The 15,673-nt window shown below is 41.8% G+C and overlaps 8 protein-coding genes across 8 annotated transcripts; 4 read left to right on the forward strand and 4 right to left on the reverse strand.

The window, feature by feature from the left end:
* Positions 1-277: 277 nt before the first annotated feature.
* On the forward strand, positions 278-724 carry SS1G_02987 (hypothetical protein; the record flags this gene model as incomplete). The annotated part of the gene is made up of 1 exon (XM_001596714.1): positions 278-724. One exon carries the CDS (start codon positions 278-280, stop codon positions 722-724), a length of 447 nt encoding a protein of 148 aa, XP_001596764.1.
* A 394-nt stretch (positions 725-1,118) lies between these two features.
* Positions 1,119-1,417, forward strand: SS1G_02988 (predicted protein; the record flags this gene model as incomplete). The annotated part of the gene is made up of 2 exons (XM_001596715.1): positions 1,119-1,140; positions 1,335-1,417. The coding sequence occupies 2 exons, from the start codon at positions 1,119-1,121 to the stop codon at positions 1,415-1,417; spliced, it is 105 nt and encodes a 34-aa protein (XP_001596765.1).
* A 607-nt stretch (positions 1,418-2,024) lies between these two features.
* Positions 2,025-4,122, reverse strand: SS1G_02989 (hypothetical protein; the record flags this gene model as incomplete). Its single annotated transcript, XM_001596716.1, has 2 exons — positions 2,025-3,942; positions 4,088-4,122. The coding sequence occupies 2 exons, from the start codon at positions 4,120-4,122 to the stop codon at positions 2,025-2,027; spliced, it is 1,953 nt and encodes a 650-aa protein (XP_001596766.1).
* A 681-nt stretch (positions 4,123-4,803) lies between these two features.
* Positions 4,804-5,803, forward strand: SS1G_02990 (hypothetical protein; the record flags this gene model as incomplete). Its single annotated transcript, XM_001596717.1, has 2 exons — positions 4,804-5,120; positions 5,173-5,803. 2 exons carry the CDS (start codon positions 4,804-4,806, stop codon positions 5,801-5,803), a joined length of 948 nt encoding a protein of 315 aa, XP_001596767.1.
* A 453-nt stretch (positions 5,804-6,256) lies between these two features.
* SS1G_02991 (hypothetical protein) lies at positions 6,257-7,567 on the reverse strand (the record flags this gene model as incomplete). The annotated part of the gene is made up of 3 exons (XM_001596718.1): positions 6,257-6,744; positions 7,042-7,168; positions 7,331-7,567. The coding sequence occupies 3 exons, from the start codon at positions 7,565-7,567 to the stop codon at positions 6,257-6,259; spliced, it is 852 nt and encodes a 283-aa protein (XP_001596768.1).
* A 1,469-nt stretch (positions 7,568-9,036) lies between these two features.
* On the forward strand, positions 9,037-10,377 carry SS1G_02992 (hypothetical protein; the record flags this gene model as incomplete). Its single annotated transcript, XM_001596719.1, has 2 exons — positions 9,037-9,321; positions 9,412-10,377. The coding sequence occupies 2 exons, from the start codon at positions 9,037-9,039 to the stop codon at positions 10,375-10,377; spliced, it is 1,251 nt and encodes a 416-aa protein (XP_001596769.1).
* A 3,420-nt stretch (positions 10,378-13,797) lies between these two features.
* On the reverse strand, positions 13,798-14,093 carry SS1G_02993 (predicted protein; the record flags this gene model as incomplete). The annotated part of the gene is made up of 2 exons (XM_001596720.1): positions 13,798-13,965; positions 14,004-14,093. 2 exons carry the CDS (start codon positions 14,091-14,093, stop codon positions 13,798-13,800), a joined length of 258 nt encoding a protein of 85 aa, XP_001596770.1.
* A 689-nt stretch (positions 14,094-14,782) lies between these two features.
* SS1G_02994 (ubiquitin-conjugating enzyme E2) lies at positions 14,783-15,389 on the reverse strand (the record flags this gene model as incomplete). Its single annotated transcript, XM_001596721.1, has 2 exons — positions 14,783-15,162; positions 15,236-15,389. The coding sequence occupies 2 exons, from the start codon at positions 15,387-15,389 to the stop codon at positions 14,783-14,785; spliced, it is 534 nt and encodes a 177-aa protein (XP_001596771.1).
* Between the last annotated feature and the right edge of the window lie 284 nt (positions 15,390-15,673).

Here is a 15,673-nt window from a genome sequence, read left to right on the forward strand (position 1 = left end):
AGCTCTCGATGCCCAAATTCGCGACCTTCTTATTCTTTTAACCAACACACGGACCGAACTCCTGAACACTCCATCGTCCGAGTACCCAGAGAACAAAAACCCCGTAGAGTACGAAGAACTTCTCAGCTACGCGCGAAGAATTTCTAAGTTCACAGTCCCTCCCGAGGCGCGAGTTCCTAAACCAGAAGATTCATCACCAAAGCAAGAAGGCGTTGCGACAAATGGAAGTACTACGCCTAGCGTTACCGTTACTGGCAACGGTGCGAATGGGAATGCTATGGATATAGATGTCCCTTCTGTTACTCCCAACGGAGCAAATCCACTTTCTGCAAGTCAAGATTCACCATCACAACAGCCTTCTCAGTCAAAATCTGCCCTTGATGCTGGTTATGTACAATTTCTTAATAAGGGCTTTAATGACAAAGTATTCGTGCCATGGGCTCGCGAAGAAGATATTAGGATGGGTGCATTAGCAAGCATACAAGCACTAGTTGACAGTGGGATCGACCCTGAGGGATGGGACCCTGAGCTCGAGGAACAAAAGAAGAGGGAGAAGGCCGAAGAGTTAGAGAGGCAAGAAGAAGCACAAAGAGTGAAAGAAGAGGAAAGAAGAAGGTTGGAGATGGAGAGAAGAAGTAATGCTATGAGTGGTGGTCAGAGTGGCGCAGGCGTCGAGAGGCCAAAGGTGTTCCAACTGGATGAGTTTGATGACGATGATGACTGAGGGTTATGATTAGGAGCCATGGTAAGTCCAATATATATCTCATTGCACTTTTATCGACACGAAACTTTATGATGATGGTATAAAAATCGATTAGTCTTGAAGACAAAATACATGGTTACAAATATTACGCATGCGAGCCTCTCTGATTGTTCAGTTACTCCTTACCTCAAATACATATTCGCATTAAAATGGAACATAGCTAACAATTTATCTGTAGAATTAGATCCATACACAATACGTATGATCATTACTATTTGTCCAGTATTGCTGGGCAAGGCCTGGTGGTGTTGACATTCTACATCATATACTAGACATCTCCTCGATAGAAAGCTTCGCTGTGAATTTCCGAGCATGATATAGGGCGGAAGCACCATCAATGCAGCCGGATATCTTCATGGGTATCGTGTTACCATGTGGTACGTTTTCACTAAATATCCCAACTATTTTCCCCATCCCGCGATGATTAGACACGAGTTTCATGCACCACTCATATAGCCTTCGGGTCGTTGATGAGGAACAAACCACTTTTGAGAATGAGCAATGGGATGCCGCATTTTTTTCTCTCCGAAAATTTGAATCTATCAAATTACTTGCGCTAATCAATATACAGATATCACCGCTCAGGTCCCGGAAGATGGTTTCCAGGATATTTGTCTGGGAGCCGAATATCTGATTAGATGCATGATCAAGTAGGTCTGAAAGAGCTTTGCTTCAGATCAAAGCAAGATATCTATAGGAGACGTAGATAATCATGTCGTGGCAGTGGTTTCTGGCATTTATCCCCGTAATCTCACATAGGAATAATAATAATGATAATGATAACAGTTTGTGTGGAATAACATCTGGTTTTGGTATGAGACAAATATAGTCATAATGCAAGTGACCCTATCCTAATATATGCAGTAACCCAGAAACATCCAATCAATATTTCCATGCTATTGTCCCTCAGGTTCCTCGCAAGAGACTTAAACCATAGCAGTTCGCCTGAGTAGACCATGTTATGTATCATATCCTTCGCACACTTTTGATTTGTTCCGTCCAGAACCTTTTACAGATCGAGTCCCAAAACCATACGCCCACGCTGCCGCTCAAATAAAATGATCAATTGGTTCAACTCAAAAAGGTCTATTCATCCATCCATTCATCTATGCCATGCGTTCAAAAGAATGCGTCCATCCATACATTTTTGTACTGAACTCCAGGTTCATATTCCTCCATGTTTTCTTGCCTCCCGGCCCGTACCACTTAAAAGTAACTCGTGATTAGAATCCGGATCATTGCAGCCCGCAGAGGTTCACTTTCACCCCCTTTCGTTAACAGTCCACCTTCTCTTTGGCGTATGGCTCGACTTGTCTAAATCTACGGCTGGACCTGAACTAGCCGTCAATCTTGGTGAACCCCATAAGCCCAAGGGAGCAACTTCATCTTCCTCTAGCGCACTTGTTTCTATTTCCTGATTTTTCACAACAGCTGCTTTATTTTCTTCTTCGGCGGTCGACTGAATTGATGCGTCGGCATTTGCGCCATCGTCTCCGAAGTTCAACATCATACTATCAGCATCGGTGTCGTCGTTCTCATTGACAGATTCTCTAGGCGGAGGAGTAGCGCTCCATAGCCCGACTGATGATTGTCTAGCCGTTGTATAGCTGCGAGGTTGGGAACTTGCTATACTTGCTGTTCTTCTGATACTGCCTAGACTGGAATTTACGGTAGTGGAACGATTTGGGTCGGCAGACTGACGATCGCGGAATGTGGATTGATTTGTGATAGAAGGAGTTTGGGATGAAGAAGTACTGTTGGGGCTGGAGCGCAGATGTTCTGTGTTTGCTAAGAGCTTTAAATCATACTCGTCTGACATGGATAAATTTTTGGAATTTGTGCGAGAATGCGATTTGGGAGTTGCACTAGGGGTTGAGGCAGGTGTATTCTCAGGGGTGGGTTTTCGAACTGCCATGGTTAATGATGCCATTCCAACGTCCATTAAAAGGGGCTGGTTAGTCAGGGCCCCAATGAGGGCATTGCATCCAGCGCCATGGGTGACAAGGATGAGAACCAGATCCGTATCTTCTTCTTCATGACTTTCATCAATGGAAAATTGCTTTTCAAGCTCTGGACCAGAAGGAGTCTTCGTAACCATCTCCCCAGAGTTTTCATTACTGCTATACCAACCCAACATGCTCTGTAGACCTTTCCGAAATCTTTTATGCATCGAGGGCCACTCTTCGCCATATTCGCCACCACTTCCCCAATTCAAAGGCTCGCGCATACTATCCCATTGATAATCAACGTCAACACATGCATCTCTTGCGTGCGTAGCATATCCAGGTGGTATAGGATCGGATGTAGAAATCGCATAACTTGGCACCGGCGGGTGATAAATATCGTGCTCGGACGTAAGCAGATGACCGTCGCCCTTTAAATTTTGGCGACTTCCATTGCTTCCCACACTACTCAGACTGCTGGTCCGGTCCCTTCTAGGTAGCGCATGGTTCAAATTCGAGACTGATGGGAATTCCTTCTTGTCGGTTGTGACCGGGCTTCCCCATCCACCTGGAAATGGTTGGAATGAACCTTGTGCAGAGAAATCTCGCACATGTATCAAGCTATTGTAGTCCTCTCTTCGTAATAAATCTGCTTTGGCACCAGCTACCATCATAATAGAACTTGGAGGCGGAGTAATATCCTCGAAATAATCCGGGGCCAACCATTCACCAAGGAATGCATCAACCCGTATCATTGATTTCCTAATATTGCCCGTTTGTCCAATAATTTTGCTACTTGAACTTGGCGGGACAGTTGTGCTCTCCAGGAGTGGGGCTAGTCTGGGCGAGTCTGTTGATTGTGTAGGACGCACTCTGGGAGAAGAATGCATTTGTAAACTTTTGTGCTGGGATTGTGCGGAAGAAGAACGTTGAGAATGATGTGTATGACCAGGATTTTGTGCAAGACCAGCACTTATGGCAACTGATGTCTGGACGCAGCGCAAAAATGGGGATGTGTGTATGATCACTTTATGCCTCCTTTTCCTGTATCTCCCTCCATTTTGTTCCGCACTAGCAATAAACTCATCATCTGTTTCGCGACTTCGTAAGATATTCGCTATACGAGCTCCGAGGGATCTCGATTGTGTCCAGCCACCATATGTGAGAGGCGGATCGTATGGAGTCGGGGTTGTCAAGTACCATTGACTATCTGCTTGGTCGAGGCGAGCACCATGCCTATGAATAAATTAGATATTTTTGCCACCGAAGAGGAATCTCGCGGAGCAATAAACAGAACAGTCTTGATCAATATTGGTTCACTAGAGCAGCAGAACAAAAACCTTTGCAGGAATATGGAGTTTGACCCTTAGAGATCTCTTACCTGACAACAATAATAACAGCCGGTGGCCGACCCATTGTCATTTGTTAAGATATCTTCAATAACATAACATAGAGCCGATAACCCAAATGGCTTGTTAAGCCGGTTGTCAATAGCTTCGTCGACTCAACGTACTGCAAAAGAAGTAACCTCAAGCTCAAGCCTCCAGCGTCTGAGAAATGTCTATGCAGAAAATCGCGGGTCGAGCGGAGCGGGGCAGATGAAAGCATGTGATGGATAAATTGTGGCCTCATAAATGCACACATTGCTTTAAGGCATGAACTCGTGGGTTGGTGAGACATCACATCCACAGATCCACAGACCTCATTCGATTGGTAAGCTCCTGCTATGTACATACCTACCAACTTCATTTCGATAAGATGAGTCCAGGGATGTCGAATACATAATAGTACGGTAGTTCTACAACGAGAAAGGATACACTCGATTCTGTCACATCTATCTGATATATATTTACATTTCTATACTGGTGTACATCAATCATGAAATTATCAAGTTTGATCCAGCTTCCTCTCGCCCTTGCGCCTATACTCTCACCTCTTCCTGTTACCGCAGAACATACGAGTAATTGGGCAGTCCTCGTATCTACCTCACGGTTTTGGTTCAACTATCGACATCTGGCAAACGTTCTTTCACTTTATCGCACAGTCAAACGTCTAGGGATTCCTGATTCTCAGATAATTCTCATGTTACCGGACGACATGGCGTGCAACCCTCGGAATGCCTTTCCTGGCACAGTTTACAGTAACGCTGATCGCGCGGTGGACTTATATGGAGACAACATTGAGGTAGATTATAGAGGATATGAGGTTACAGTAGAAAACTTCATTCGACTATTGACGGATAGAGTTGGGGAAGAAATGCCCAGAAGCAAGAGGCTTTTGACGGATGATAGAAGTAATATCTTGGTTTATATGACAGGTCATGGAGGCAATGAATTTTTGAAGTTCCAAGATGCGGAGGAAATTAGTGCATTTGATTTGGCGGATGCATTTGAGCAGATGTGGGAGAAGAAGAGGTTTGTTATATTCCAACGTACGACAAATTTGTGTACTGACTACGATCCAAAGGTATCACGAATTACTTTTCATGATCGATACATGCCAAGCAAATACCATGTACAGCAAATTCTATTCTCCAAACATAATCGCAACCGGCTCTTCGGAAATTGATCAGTCTTCATACTCCCACCATGCGGATAATGATGTTGGTGTAGCAGTCATTGATCGATACACATATTACAACCTGGACTTCCTCGAAACTCAGGTCCGGGAACCTGGCAGCAAGAAGACATTGGGAGATTTGTTTAACAGTTATGATGAAGCAAAGATCCATTCACATCCAGGTGTTAGATGGGATCTTTTCCCTGGTGGCGAGGAAGGAGGGAGAGAAAGGCTAGTGATGGATTTCTTTGGAAATGTGCAAAATGTTGAAGTCGACAAGGTAGCAAACGACACGGAATGGAAAGAGGACCTATTATCGCTAGGCAAGAAGATTGCCGAGTTGCGTGAACGAACCGAAGCGGCCGAAAATAATTCTACAGGCCCCGCAACAGTTATGGAAAGCCACCCGACTCGCAAAATACGCGCTGCAAAGGTAGAAGTAGATGATTCTTGGTGGGGAAAGAAAGCTGTGGGCGCATGGGCTTTAGCAGGTTGTTCACTCGTTTGGCTCGCAGGAACATACTTAGAGTCAGCATAGCTTCTTGTATTCTCTATACTTTGTACTCTATACCACCCTTCTATCTGCCGGCAGCTCCTATGATTTAGTATTCTGAATACCCGGAATTACCACAAGTATTTACGCTAGGACTGCCTCGATTGCGGCATAATTTGTCCCCGGACCATGATGAATCTTTCTGAGTTTCAAGCCCGAAAGAGTTAGCAAATTCACCCATTGCTTTTCCGTTCTCTCACGACCGCTTAGTGCCATCATGGTTACATCCATCCAGCTTGCTTCGACGTCTGCCGCAATTGGTGGAAGAACGACTTCGGAGATTACAAGTCTTGAAATCTCAGGCGTCATTGCAGCAGCGATCACTTTGAGTATTCGTACACAGTCAATGTCTGGCCAATCGTGCAGGCATCGACGAATATAGTATATCGGGGCTCCTTTTTCGTATCAGCAATCATGCATGCAAGATATGCACAGAGTTCATGAAGCAAGAGAGGGATCCACCATACCTTTAATAGGTTGAGGTGTGAAGAAATCATACTTCATCGTCACGACTTCAGGAATTGTATGAGCAATCGCATCAATCAACTCATCTCGTTCTTGCAGAACCACTTTTCCTGGAATTCCCTTGACGACCTCCATGATCTGCTTCGTCACGTGCCCACTGCCACCACCTATGTCTAAGATCAGCACGGTCTCATCATTGGATTTGACTTCTTTTAGCGTATCTCTGAATGGAAAGATTCCAACAGTCCAATTTGTGGCTACACTCTGAGCTTTCATGGCTAGGTTTAGGTTTTGGAAGCGCTCTGGGGACGATCCAATATGCTCCCACATATTTTTCTCGCCAGTTTGGTGAGCGAAGCAATATGGATTGACATAGTGATCTTCTGGACTCTTGAAGCCATTTTCGCGGAAAAATTCATACATTCGAGCATTGGCGAGGTTGTATTCGTCGTACCTATTTTCTTTGCATTAGGAAAGGCTAATGGTGATTTGCGCAACATTTTACACGGGTGCTTAACGAAATTGACATGGTAATGAGGTAATAGGCTGTGATGGGCTCTGATGAGGCAGGGTCTCCTGACATTAACTTAAAAATTCCCCTAAGCTCAGGGGCCATATATGCCATTGAGTATGGTGTATGGGCATATTCTTCTTCCCCTACCTCCTCGAATGGTCCGGCGACCGTGAGTACTCGCATGAATCGAACTTACCCAGACTTAGTTGACGAATATATCTAGAAGGGGAATGCAAATACTTACCAAGCAGCTCCTTCTCCACGCCCAGGTTCTCGGCCAATATTGTAGCACTTGATGATGATCCATCCATGGGTAAAGCATCAAACACACCCATTTCCAAAACTGTTCTCAATGTTCCTGAATGCACTGACTATTCACGTGTGACAAATTTTCGGTCAGCTTGCATTACCCTTGCTCTACCCACATATTGTTGTTACTCCATGGCAATCTTCATCGTGATGTGTACTACTCCCTCATGAAGAAACAAACTCTTTTCTTTTTCTTTTTCATTGCGAGACCATTTCAGACTTACATTTTCAAAATTGGAAAATACCATATCAACAGGACCCCTCACTTTCTTCATTAGCCTATCCGTCTCCACGAAAAGCTCCACATGCTTTTGGCTGATTTCTCCCTTGGATTGAGTATCCTCCTTGTCGAGATTTCCAGTAGCTACTGATTCATACACATCAATTGCTTTGCTGACTTTACTCAACTGCTCTCTCATAGCAGCAATCTCTTGGGCCAATGATTCGGGGGTTTTCTCCATGGCGACAATTTGGTTGTTGATTGTTAGGTACTCTGTGCAGGCAATCTATTCAAATCCTATGGCTGACGTAAAATGCATGAATTGATCGGTGAGTGTAGTGATGAGTAGAATGGATTGGATACTTTTATTTCTCGAATGGTATACTCATACGAATGTACGATGCAGTACGTCTGAAATGTGAATATTCATTCGAGTGCAACGATGGGATGCCATGGTGTAGGACCCGCTTGGTAACTCAAAGAGCGGGCCAGCAGGCCATAGGTTTAGCTAGCTAGCACATGGGCATGGTAGTAATTCCGGTTAAAAACGTGGCATATATTCCGTAGATTTTCATGAAGAATATTTATGGATCCCAGGTAAAGACAAAGCCGCCCGATGACATTAATAGGGGGACTAATGCTCAAAGTAGGTATTTATCCGATGATATGCAGGATAGAGCAGATTATTGATCCACTGATAGCACGGAGAACAACACCCAAAAAAACTTCAATGGCTTCCATGGCTTCCATGGCAGTCATGGCATTCATGGCATTGAAATGTGCGCAGCGGACGCGAGTGAAGTGATGAACAAGAAACAGGAAACAAGAAACAAGAAAAAAGCAAGAAGAAAGCCAATTGGTTATGAATTTTCGCGATCGGGGATCAATTGAAGGGTTTCTTAGTAGCTCAGTAGTTCAGCTGTACTAATAATCAAACTTGCCATTTCAACTAACTAATCCTATAATATCTGTTTACTATCATCTAGTCCATTGCCACCACACTGTACAGAAAAGAAGTCAAGACAAACAAGAAGATGAAAAGTTTAATTCTCTCTGTTGAATCTTGACTATGTTACCTACCAAGTTCTATGTAAATCTACTCGGAGCGATGTTCTGCGCGGAGAATAATCATCCCATCATGCAGTGATACCCTACGCCATGACTTGAAGAGATCGATCTGACAATGAAGCTTATAAAATAACCGACCGGATCGGCCGAATATGGAAATTCAAAGTCTGAATACTCTAATAGTCAGCTAACTCCGAATATTATATCACATCAGATCATACCTACCTAGGTAACCAAGGTAGAAGGTAAGTAATCTGAGGTTCTTTATTTCATGTGTCCAACGCTACTCGAACTGTCGCAGCCAATAAATAAATACCATCCGTGCAGGGAAATCATATAACATAATAATCATTCGCTGTCCCCTTTTTCTTTACTTTGATATCTTCTTCATATCAATCGCATCTATGGCATAACACATCACAACATCACACCTCACGGAACACATCACAGATCAGCATCATAATCACTCTCATGCTCACACTCATTACACCGCCTTCCTCAAATCAAAAAGATCTACTGAACCTATACCATTTTTTCACCATCCAATCAATAATCTGCACGTCTCGGCAGTTGTAGCCGGTGATACATACAACAGTCGGGATATTAATCATCAACTGGCTGATACGAAAATACTCAACTAAGATGTCACAATCAAACAAAGATACATCGACATTGAATGATAAAGCACCGCAAAACATTCCAGAAATTATCACACAAACCACGACTTCATCGTCCACCAGCCTGTCGTCGTCAACAAATAAACCACAACACACCACAGCTTCCTCCGCCGCGGCTCCATCACAATCAACACAATCAACAGCTCCCAGTCAACTACCCACTACCGTTAATGATGGCGCTGCACCCCAAAATGTAAATCAAAACGATCTCCATGAAAGCGATGGGGATCAAGATGCTGATGTTGAAGTTGTGAGTAAAATTTCCTGCATTTCATGATATTAAATCAAATATGATATGAAATACCTACCAAATTTCTTCAAGACTCACAATGCCCCGCAGGATACTCAAAGTGACGCAGATTCCAGTTGGGAGGATGATGGCGTATCAACTTCATCCACATCCATCAATTCATCCATGTTAAATTATACCTACGAAAATGGTCGTCGCTATCATGCTTATCAATCCGGGTCCTATCTTCTTCCTAATGATGAAGCAGAACAACAACGGCTCGATCTCAAACATCACGTGTTTAAACTCATTCTTGGTGGAAAATTATTCTGTGCACCCATAGATCCTAATCCTCAACGAATTCTCGATATCGGAACCGGAACTGGTCTTTGGGCAATTGAATGCGCTGATGAATTTGTCTCTGCGGAAGTCATCGGAACCGATCTAAGTCCTATCCAACCAAGTTGGGTACCACCAAATTGTAAATTCCTGATTGATAATGCCGAGGATGAATGGCTGTTTTCACATAATCGGAAATTCGATTTTATACATTGGAGGGTACTTGCATCTTCGATATCGGACTGGCCGAGATTATTCAGTCAGGCTTATACTCATGTTCGACCTGGAGGATGGGTCGAAGCACAGGAACACGAAGTACATATTGAGAGTGACGATGGTACGGATCTCAATGCGGAGAGCTTGCAGAGGTTTTTCGGATTGATCGATGAGGCCAGTGTCAAGAATGGAAAGATGATGGATGAGGTTGCGGGAAATCAGAAGAAATGGATGATCGAGGCTGGATTCGTCGATGTTCATGATCAAATCTACAAAGTTCCCATCGGTCGTTGGCCCAAAGATAAGCGCCTCAAGGAAATTGGTATGTATTACCAAGCTCAGTGCTTGGATGCCGTCGAACCTATCAGTATGGCTTTATTTACGAGAGTACTTGGGTATAGTTTCGAAGAGGCGCAGGTGATGATGGTAGGACCGAGAAAAGATATGAAAAATCCTTTGAATCATGTTTATATGAAGTTTCACTTTGTTTATGGAAGGAAACCATATTTTGGAGAGATTTGATAAGTGTTTCAGAATAATTATTTTACGTATATAAGTTTCAATATTGCAAATATGGGATGTTTTGATGGGTGGCTTTTTTTCTGCCTTTTTTTTGAGCGAGGCGCCCTGTTGTGGGCGGATGGTTTGAAGGAGGGTGGTATTGTCATTATGCGGAAAGGTGTTGAGGAGTATAGCTACTAGTAACTATCTGTTACGAGGTTTGCCGTCTAGATCACGTGGAAGTGCTCTAGGCTCTCGAGGTGGTTTATAACTAGGCGTCAAGCAGGGACTTAAGTAATGACAAATAATGATATGCAATTCGTAACTAATAGTAGAGTATACTAAATGATTGATCTTGAGCATGAAGCTCTATACAAAGGAAATCCGTCTTGATTATATAGACCTTCATGCTTCGTGGCTCGAAGGGAGCGAAGGGATCGAGCTTCGATCCTTTCGCTCTCCTCGATCGAAGGACTCGAGAGGCCAAGCCTTCGAGCTCTTCGAGTTCTCGCATCACGTGTTATTACTAATCCTGTGACCTAATTGTTACCTGTCGTAACATGGAGGCAGCGGCTGCCTAAGGTTCGTCGGTTGGTAGTTATGGGTTAAGGCTTTATCACTGGTATTCACTTGAAGGTGAATTCGTTACTAGATCAAGTAGAATGTAGGTAAACTAATTGATAACTAAGTTGAGCACGAAGCTCCTAAACTATGAAACTACTCTGACTATATAATGAACGAAGAAGGGAGCCCCCAGGAGCTTTCTGGCTCCTCAGGGCTCTTCATCACGTGATTCCTTTTTATCTCAGGACACTAATCCTAATGGTGAGTCGTGACAATAAGTATTCAATATCTATGTTACTGGATTTAGCTCCATAGTGATAATGAATTAAATAGGCAAGAAAGTAAATAAATATTATTTGGCATTTTATAAACTTATTATACTATACTATGTATTAGCTACTTAAAAATCTCTCGATTTGTTCTTTTTTCTTGTCACTTCGAGTATTTCATCTTCTTTGATCTAGTAAGATTTAGTATTCTTGCTGATCTAGCTCTTCAACTTACTAAGTTTTGTTTTTTGCGAAGATCGGATGGGGTGTGTATTAATATTGTAGGATATGATTGTGGGAAGTTGAGGATGAGTAATAATAGCTATAGAGGTATGGATTACTGTAAAACAAACACAGCGTATTATTAGACTTTCTATCAGAAGAGTAACCAAGAAGCATCTTATTTGCAAAGCTAAGAGGTAGGTGAATAGTGTAGTTGTTGAGGCTATCAAAAACTGATGAGGTGAAGTGTTTATTTTGAGGAAGATATGGAGGTGCGATTAGTTTTTGAATTGATGTAGTTGTTACGCTGGCTTTTGCATTACATATTAGCATGATAATCTGACACGTACATGATGAAACTTACTGTTTAATTTTAGTACAGTCTTCAATGAACTGGACAGATGTGCAATGGTCACATTCTTGTAGGAATTGAAGAATGGCTACTCTCGAATTGATTCGATTATGCTATTTTGATGTCAAGACTGTGAAATTTGTAGTACTTTCAGTAACTGCTTTCATTCGAAGAAAGGATCAACTTCCATCTGCTTAGAGTATTATATTTTACCGTTCTATCTTCTAATTGCCGTTCCTAGTTATAGTGGATTAATTCTTCGAGACTTAGGGAATTCGAAAGGGCTTTCCGTGGTATCGATAACTTGCTGTCAAGTTGGGCATTCCTTTCGCGTTGAAACAATATTTCAGCTCCAGGCTTGTAGTTAAGATCCTATTTTTTGTAAAGAAACTCATTCTTGTAGCTGTAGTGTCAAATCCCGGAGGTTACTATCCGTGATGCCCTGTGGGACTCTCGACAAGAGTTTCTTGTGAACTATATAATAGGATTCCATGGAAGGATGTGGAAGAAAAAGATTCTGACTATAAGGAGCATCCATGCAATCACAAAGAATTCATTATATGTTTGATAAAATAATAGAATTGTTATAAATAATGTCGTAAAAATCTGTTTTGTTTTTAGATTTAGTTGTGATGTCTTGTCTACAATTACCCCTTCGGTTAAGTTCGAGGAGTACCTGAAGACTCACCCGAGCTATTATTCCCATTAATGGTTTTCATACATTGCTATTTGAGACTATGGAAATGCCTAGGCGTAGAATTTGATATTTGTGTTTATTGCCGGATATTCACATGCTTTTGAAGTTCTACAATTTAGTCTCCTTCCCGCACGGCAACTTCTTCCCAAAACAAAAAACCTTCCATCTCTTGTCCTTACAGTTTTGCCCAGGAAATTTATTTTTCCAGAGGGTCGGGCACTTTATACTGTCTCTAACGCTTAAAGCTTTTTTTAACTGAGCAAAAAAGAAGAATCAGCTCCCTAGGACCTCTTCTTTAGCACACCAGTTCGACACATCAACAGAGTTTGTTCTCCTCACTACCTCCTCTCTTGTCACGCTTTCGAATTCACTTCGGTACATTTAAATTACAAGAAGCTAATAGTGTGTATTTTTCTAGTAAATGTCACAAATTCTCAATTTAAGGCTCATCGACAAGGTCTATTCGTAACTACTCTCTTCTCTACACAATTCAAAGTTGTATGATTACCTCATTCGGACACTTAACGGGTTTAATTCTCACTTTAAATTTTACTTCTAGAATCACTAAGCAGCTTCACCAAACTATACCCAGGGGTTCATTTCAACTTAACGAGTCTTTACAGCATGTCGACTATTTTGAACAATTAGTCGATGGCTTCCCTCAAATGCATTTAATTATGACAAGTCTACCTACAAGAGAGCTTCAGCGCCAAAATGCAGTCTACATGCACCCACGTTTCCATGTCTTCTCCTCCCAGTATCTGCACGTATGAGCATCGTAACTGTTGGTACGAGAAGGATACGGAAGACGTAGCACCCACGGATTACGTAGGTCCTGTATGTCTAATTGTATTCTGTCTAAAGAGCTAGCTACATATTGAAAGTAGTAAGTCTTATATAGACTTACTAAAAGAGCTAGTCTCTTTCGCGTTCGCTTAGTTCTTTATTACAGTAGTAATTAAATTGAAGTCATTCACTTCGTTCATACAGTAACTGAACCATCTCTACACTCCAAACAAACAACATACAGTTGAAAATCCAGATTACTAACACGAAAATAGTAAGTCTTACATCCGATATCAGCAGAGCTTCATAGCAAACTTCTCACAAACATAAAGGAGACCGTAACCGAAGCTAAAACCCATTCAACGATTTCAAAAAAGAGAATTTTAAAAGTATCCTTACCACAACCAAACTTACAATAGACTTACTTACCAATGAACTCCCATATAAAACCTGGCAGTGATTCCCATCATCATTCCGATATCTTCTTCCTTAGAGAATTCAATTTCCGCTTTCCGCTATAAACAAGGAGTAGAATAGGACTCAGCACAGATTCACACCGTGAATATATCCTCAATATCTCCATATATAGTCTTATTCTTGAAACGAGTAATTGCAACCTTGGACGAAGAATACGAGAGTACAAGAGTACTAGTATTTCTCCCTGGTCTCTCATATATATCCTCAAGGTTCACCACACAGATCTTTGTCGATGTCCACATCTAAGATTACCATACTGTAAACACAAGCAAAAATATACTGCATCACAAGCAAAAATATACTGCATCACAAGCTTAAGTTCCGTAAGATCATCAACGGATATTCTCGAGCTGCGAGTGGTACGACGCATCATGATGTTATGGGTTTTATCAAGACGAGCATGTTGTTTGGCCTAGAAAAAAGATTACTCATGGTTGTAAACTTAGGATTCGTATTTCTTTTGTATTTAGGTATATGAAGGACTGTAGTTATAGAAATGTGATACTATTATACTGTATTTATACATCTAGATAGCTAGAGAGATAGACATCTCTGATACAACTTATCCTAAAACATAATCACCATCCGAAGAATCCAAATACTTTTTTCTTTTAAAACCTAATACAGAAAACTTTCTAAGAAATATTCAAAGGAAGATTGAAACGTGTAGATTACTGCTACTCGAAATCTTTTGAATATATCCCGGTAATAGATCACTAGATCCTTTTTATATTTCTGTATGGGTACCTCGGTTATGTTTCTATACTTGGTGTTCTATAGTTAACACGCATTTATACTACCTACTCATTGCACTGTCGTCAAGTCACTGACGAGGATCTAAAAGTCATATGCCCTCATTCAATGCGCTATGCCATATTTTCACAAAAGGTATAGTGTATGCAACGCCCAAAACAAACTCAATCCGCTCATGCTGTGCATTAAATATGCAAATATAACTCCTGATCCAACATACCCTCCCCCATTCATCAAGATATCACCTTCCTCCAATAAGATCCTAGCTGAAACCACAACTAACCATTTCGATAAACAGGTTCAGTACTACTCTTCTCCCAAGCTCTGCCTAACCAAAGCCCTGCATCTTGACTTCCATTCCCTCATTTCTTTGCCTTTTGGATTTGCTTGTGCTTCCCTCCATAATCTTGCTGCTTCCACATTTGCTGGACTACTATCATTTGGATCATTCATGAGACTAACTACACTCAGTAAGATAGTTTCTGGTGTTTGGATTGGTGTCCATCTTTCGCTAGCATCTTCGTAACCATATTCATCATGTCCAGATGGATGTAAAATAGAAATGCATAGTACACCAGTCTTAGGGTAGATATTTGGGTGATATGGGATCGGATCGCAGAAGGTAAGCTTTGGTGGTGCATGAGGGTAGTCTTCGGGAAAAGAGAGTAGACAACGCCAGTTGCCTCCTAAAGTATATGGTTAGCATAAGTTTTGCAGGACTTTGGCAAGGAGTGATATAAGAATGTGGTTAGGGCGTACCACCATAATATTTGCATTCATCACTCAACATAAGCATAACCTCCCATTCGAAAATATTATCCTTCACAAGCCCACAGCTTATGCCCGGTAAGTCTTTTGCTTTTTGGATTTCTTTAAGTTGTCTGCCAAGCAGACTTGCTGCTGCACTCGTCATATCTGTAGGATTACAGGCTTTGCTGATAATATCTGTAGTGAATTTCGAACTTGTGTAAGATTGTAGATGAGGAGCTGTGAAGTATTAAGATTCGCAGATGGTGGAAAGGAATAGGTTTTTATATTCAAAATGATGTCTGCGAAGTAGTCAGTATCAATGAATATTAGAAGTCCACCGAACATTAGAAGCCGATGGTACATTCAACATCCACTCATGATGATTCTACTACATACCTTATGAGAAGGTGAAACCGAGGACTAGGGAAAGGGAATTAATCAGATACT

This window comes from Sclerotinia sclerotiorum, genomic scaffold, assembly GCF_000146945.2.
Source record: "Sclerotinia sclerotiorum 1980 UF-70 scaffold_3 genomic scaffold, whole genome shotgun sequence".
In the NCBI taxonomy this organism is placed as follows: Eukaryota; Fungi; Ascomycota; class Leotiomycetes; order Helotiales; family Sclerotiniaceae; genus Sclerotinia; species Sclerotinia sclerotiorum.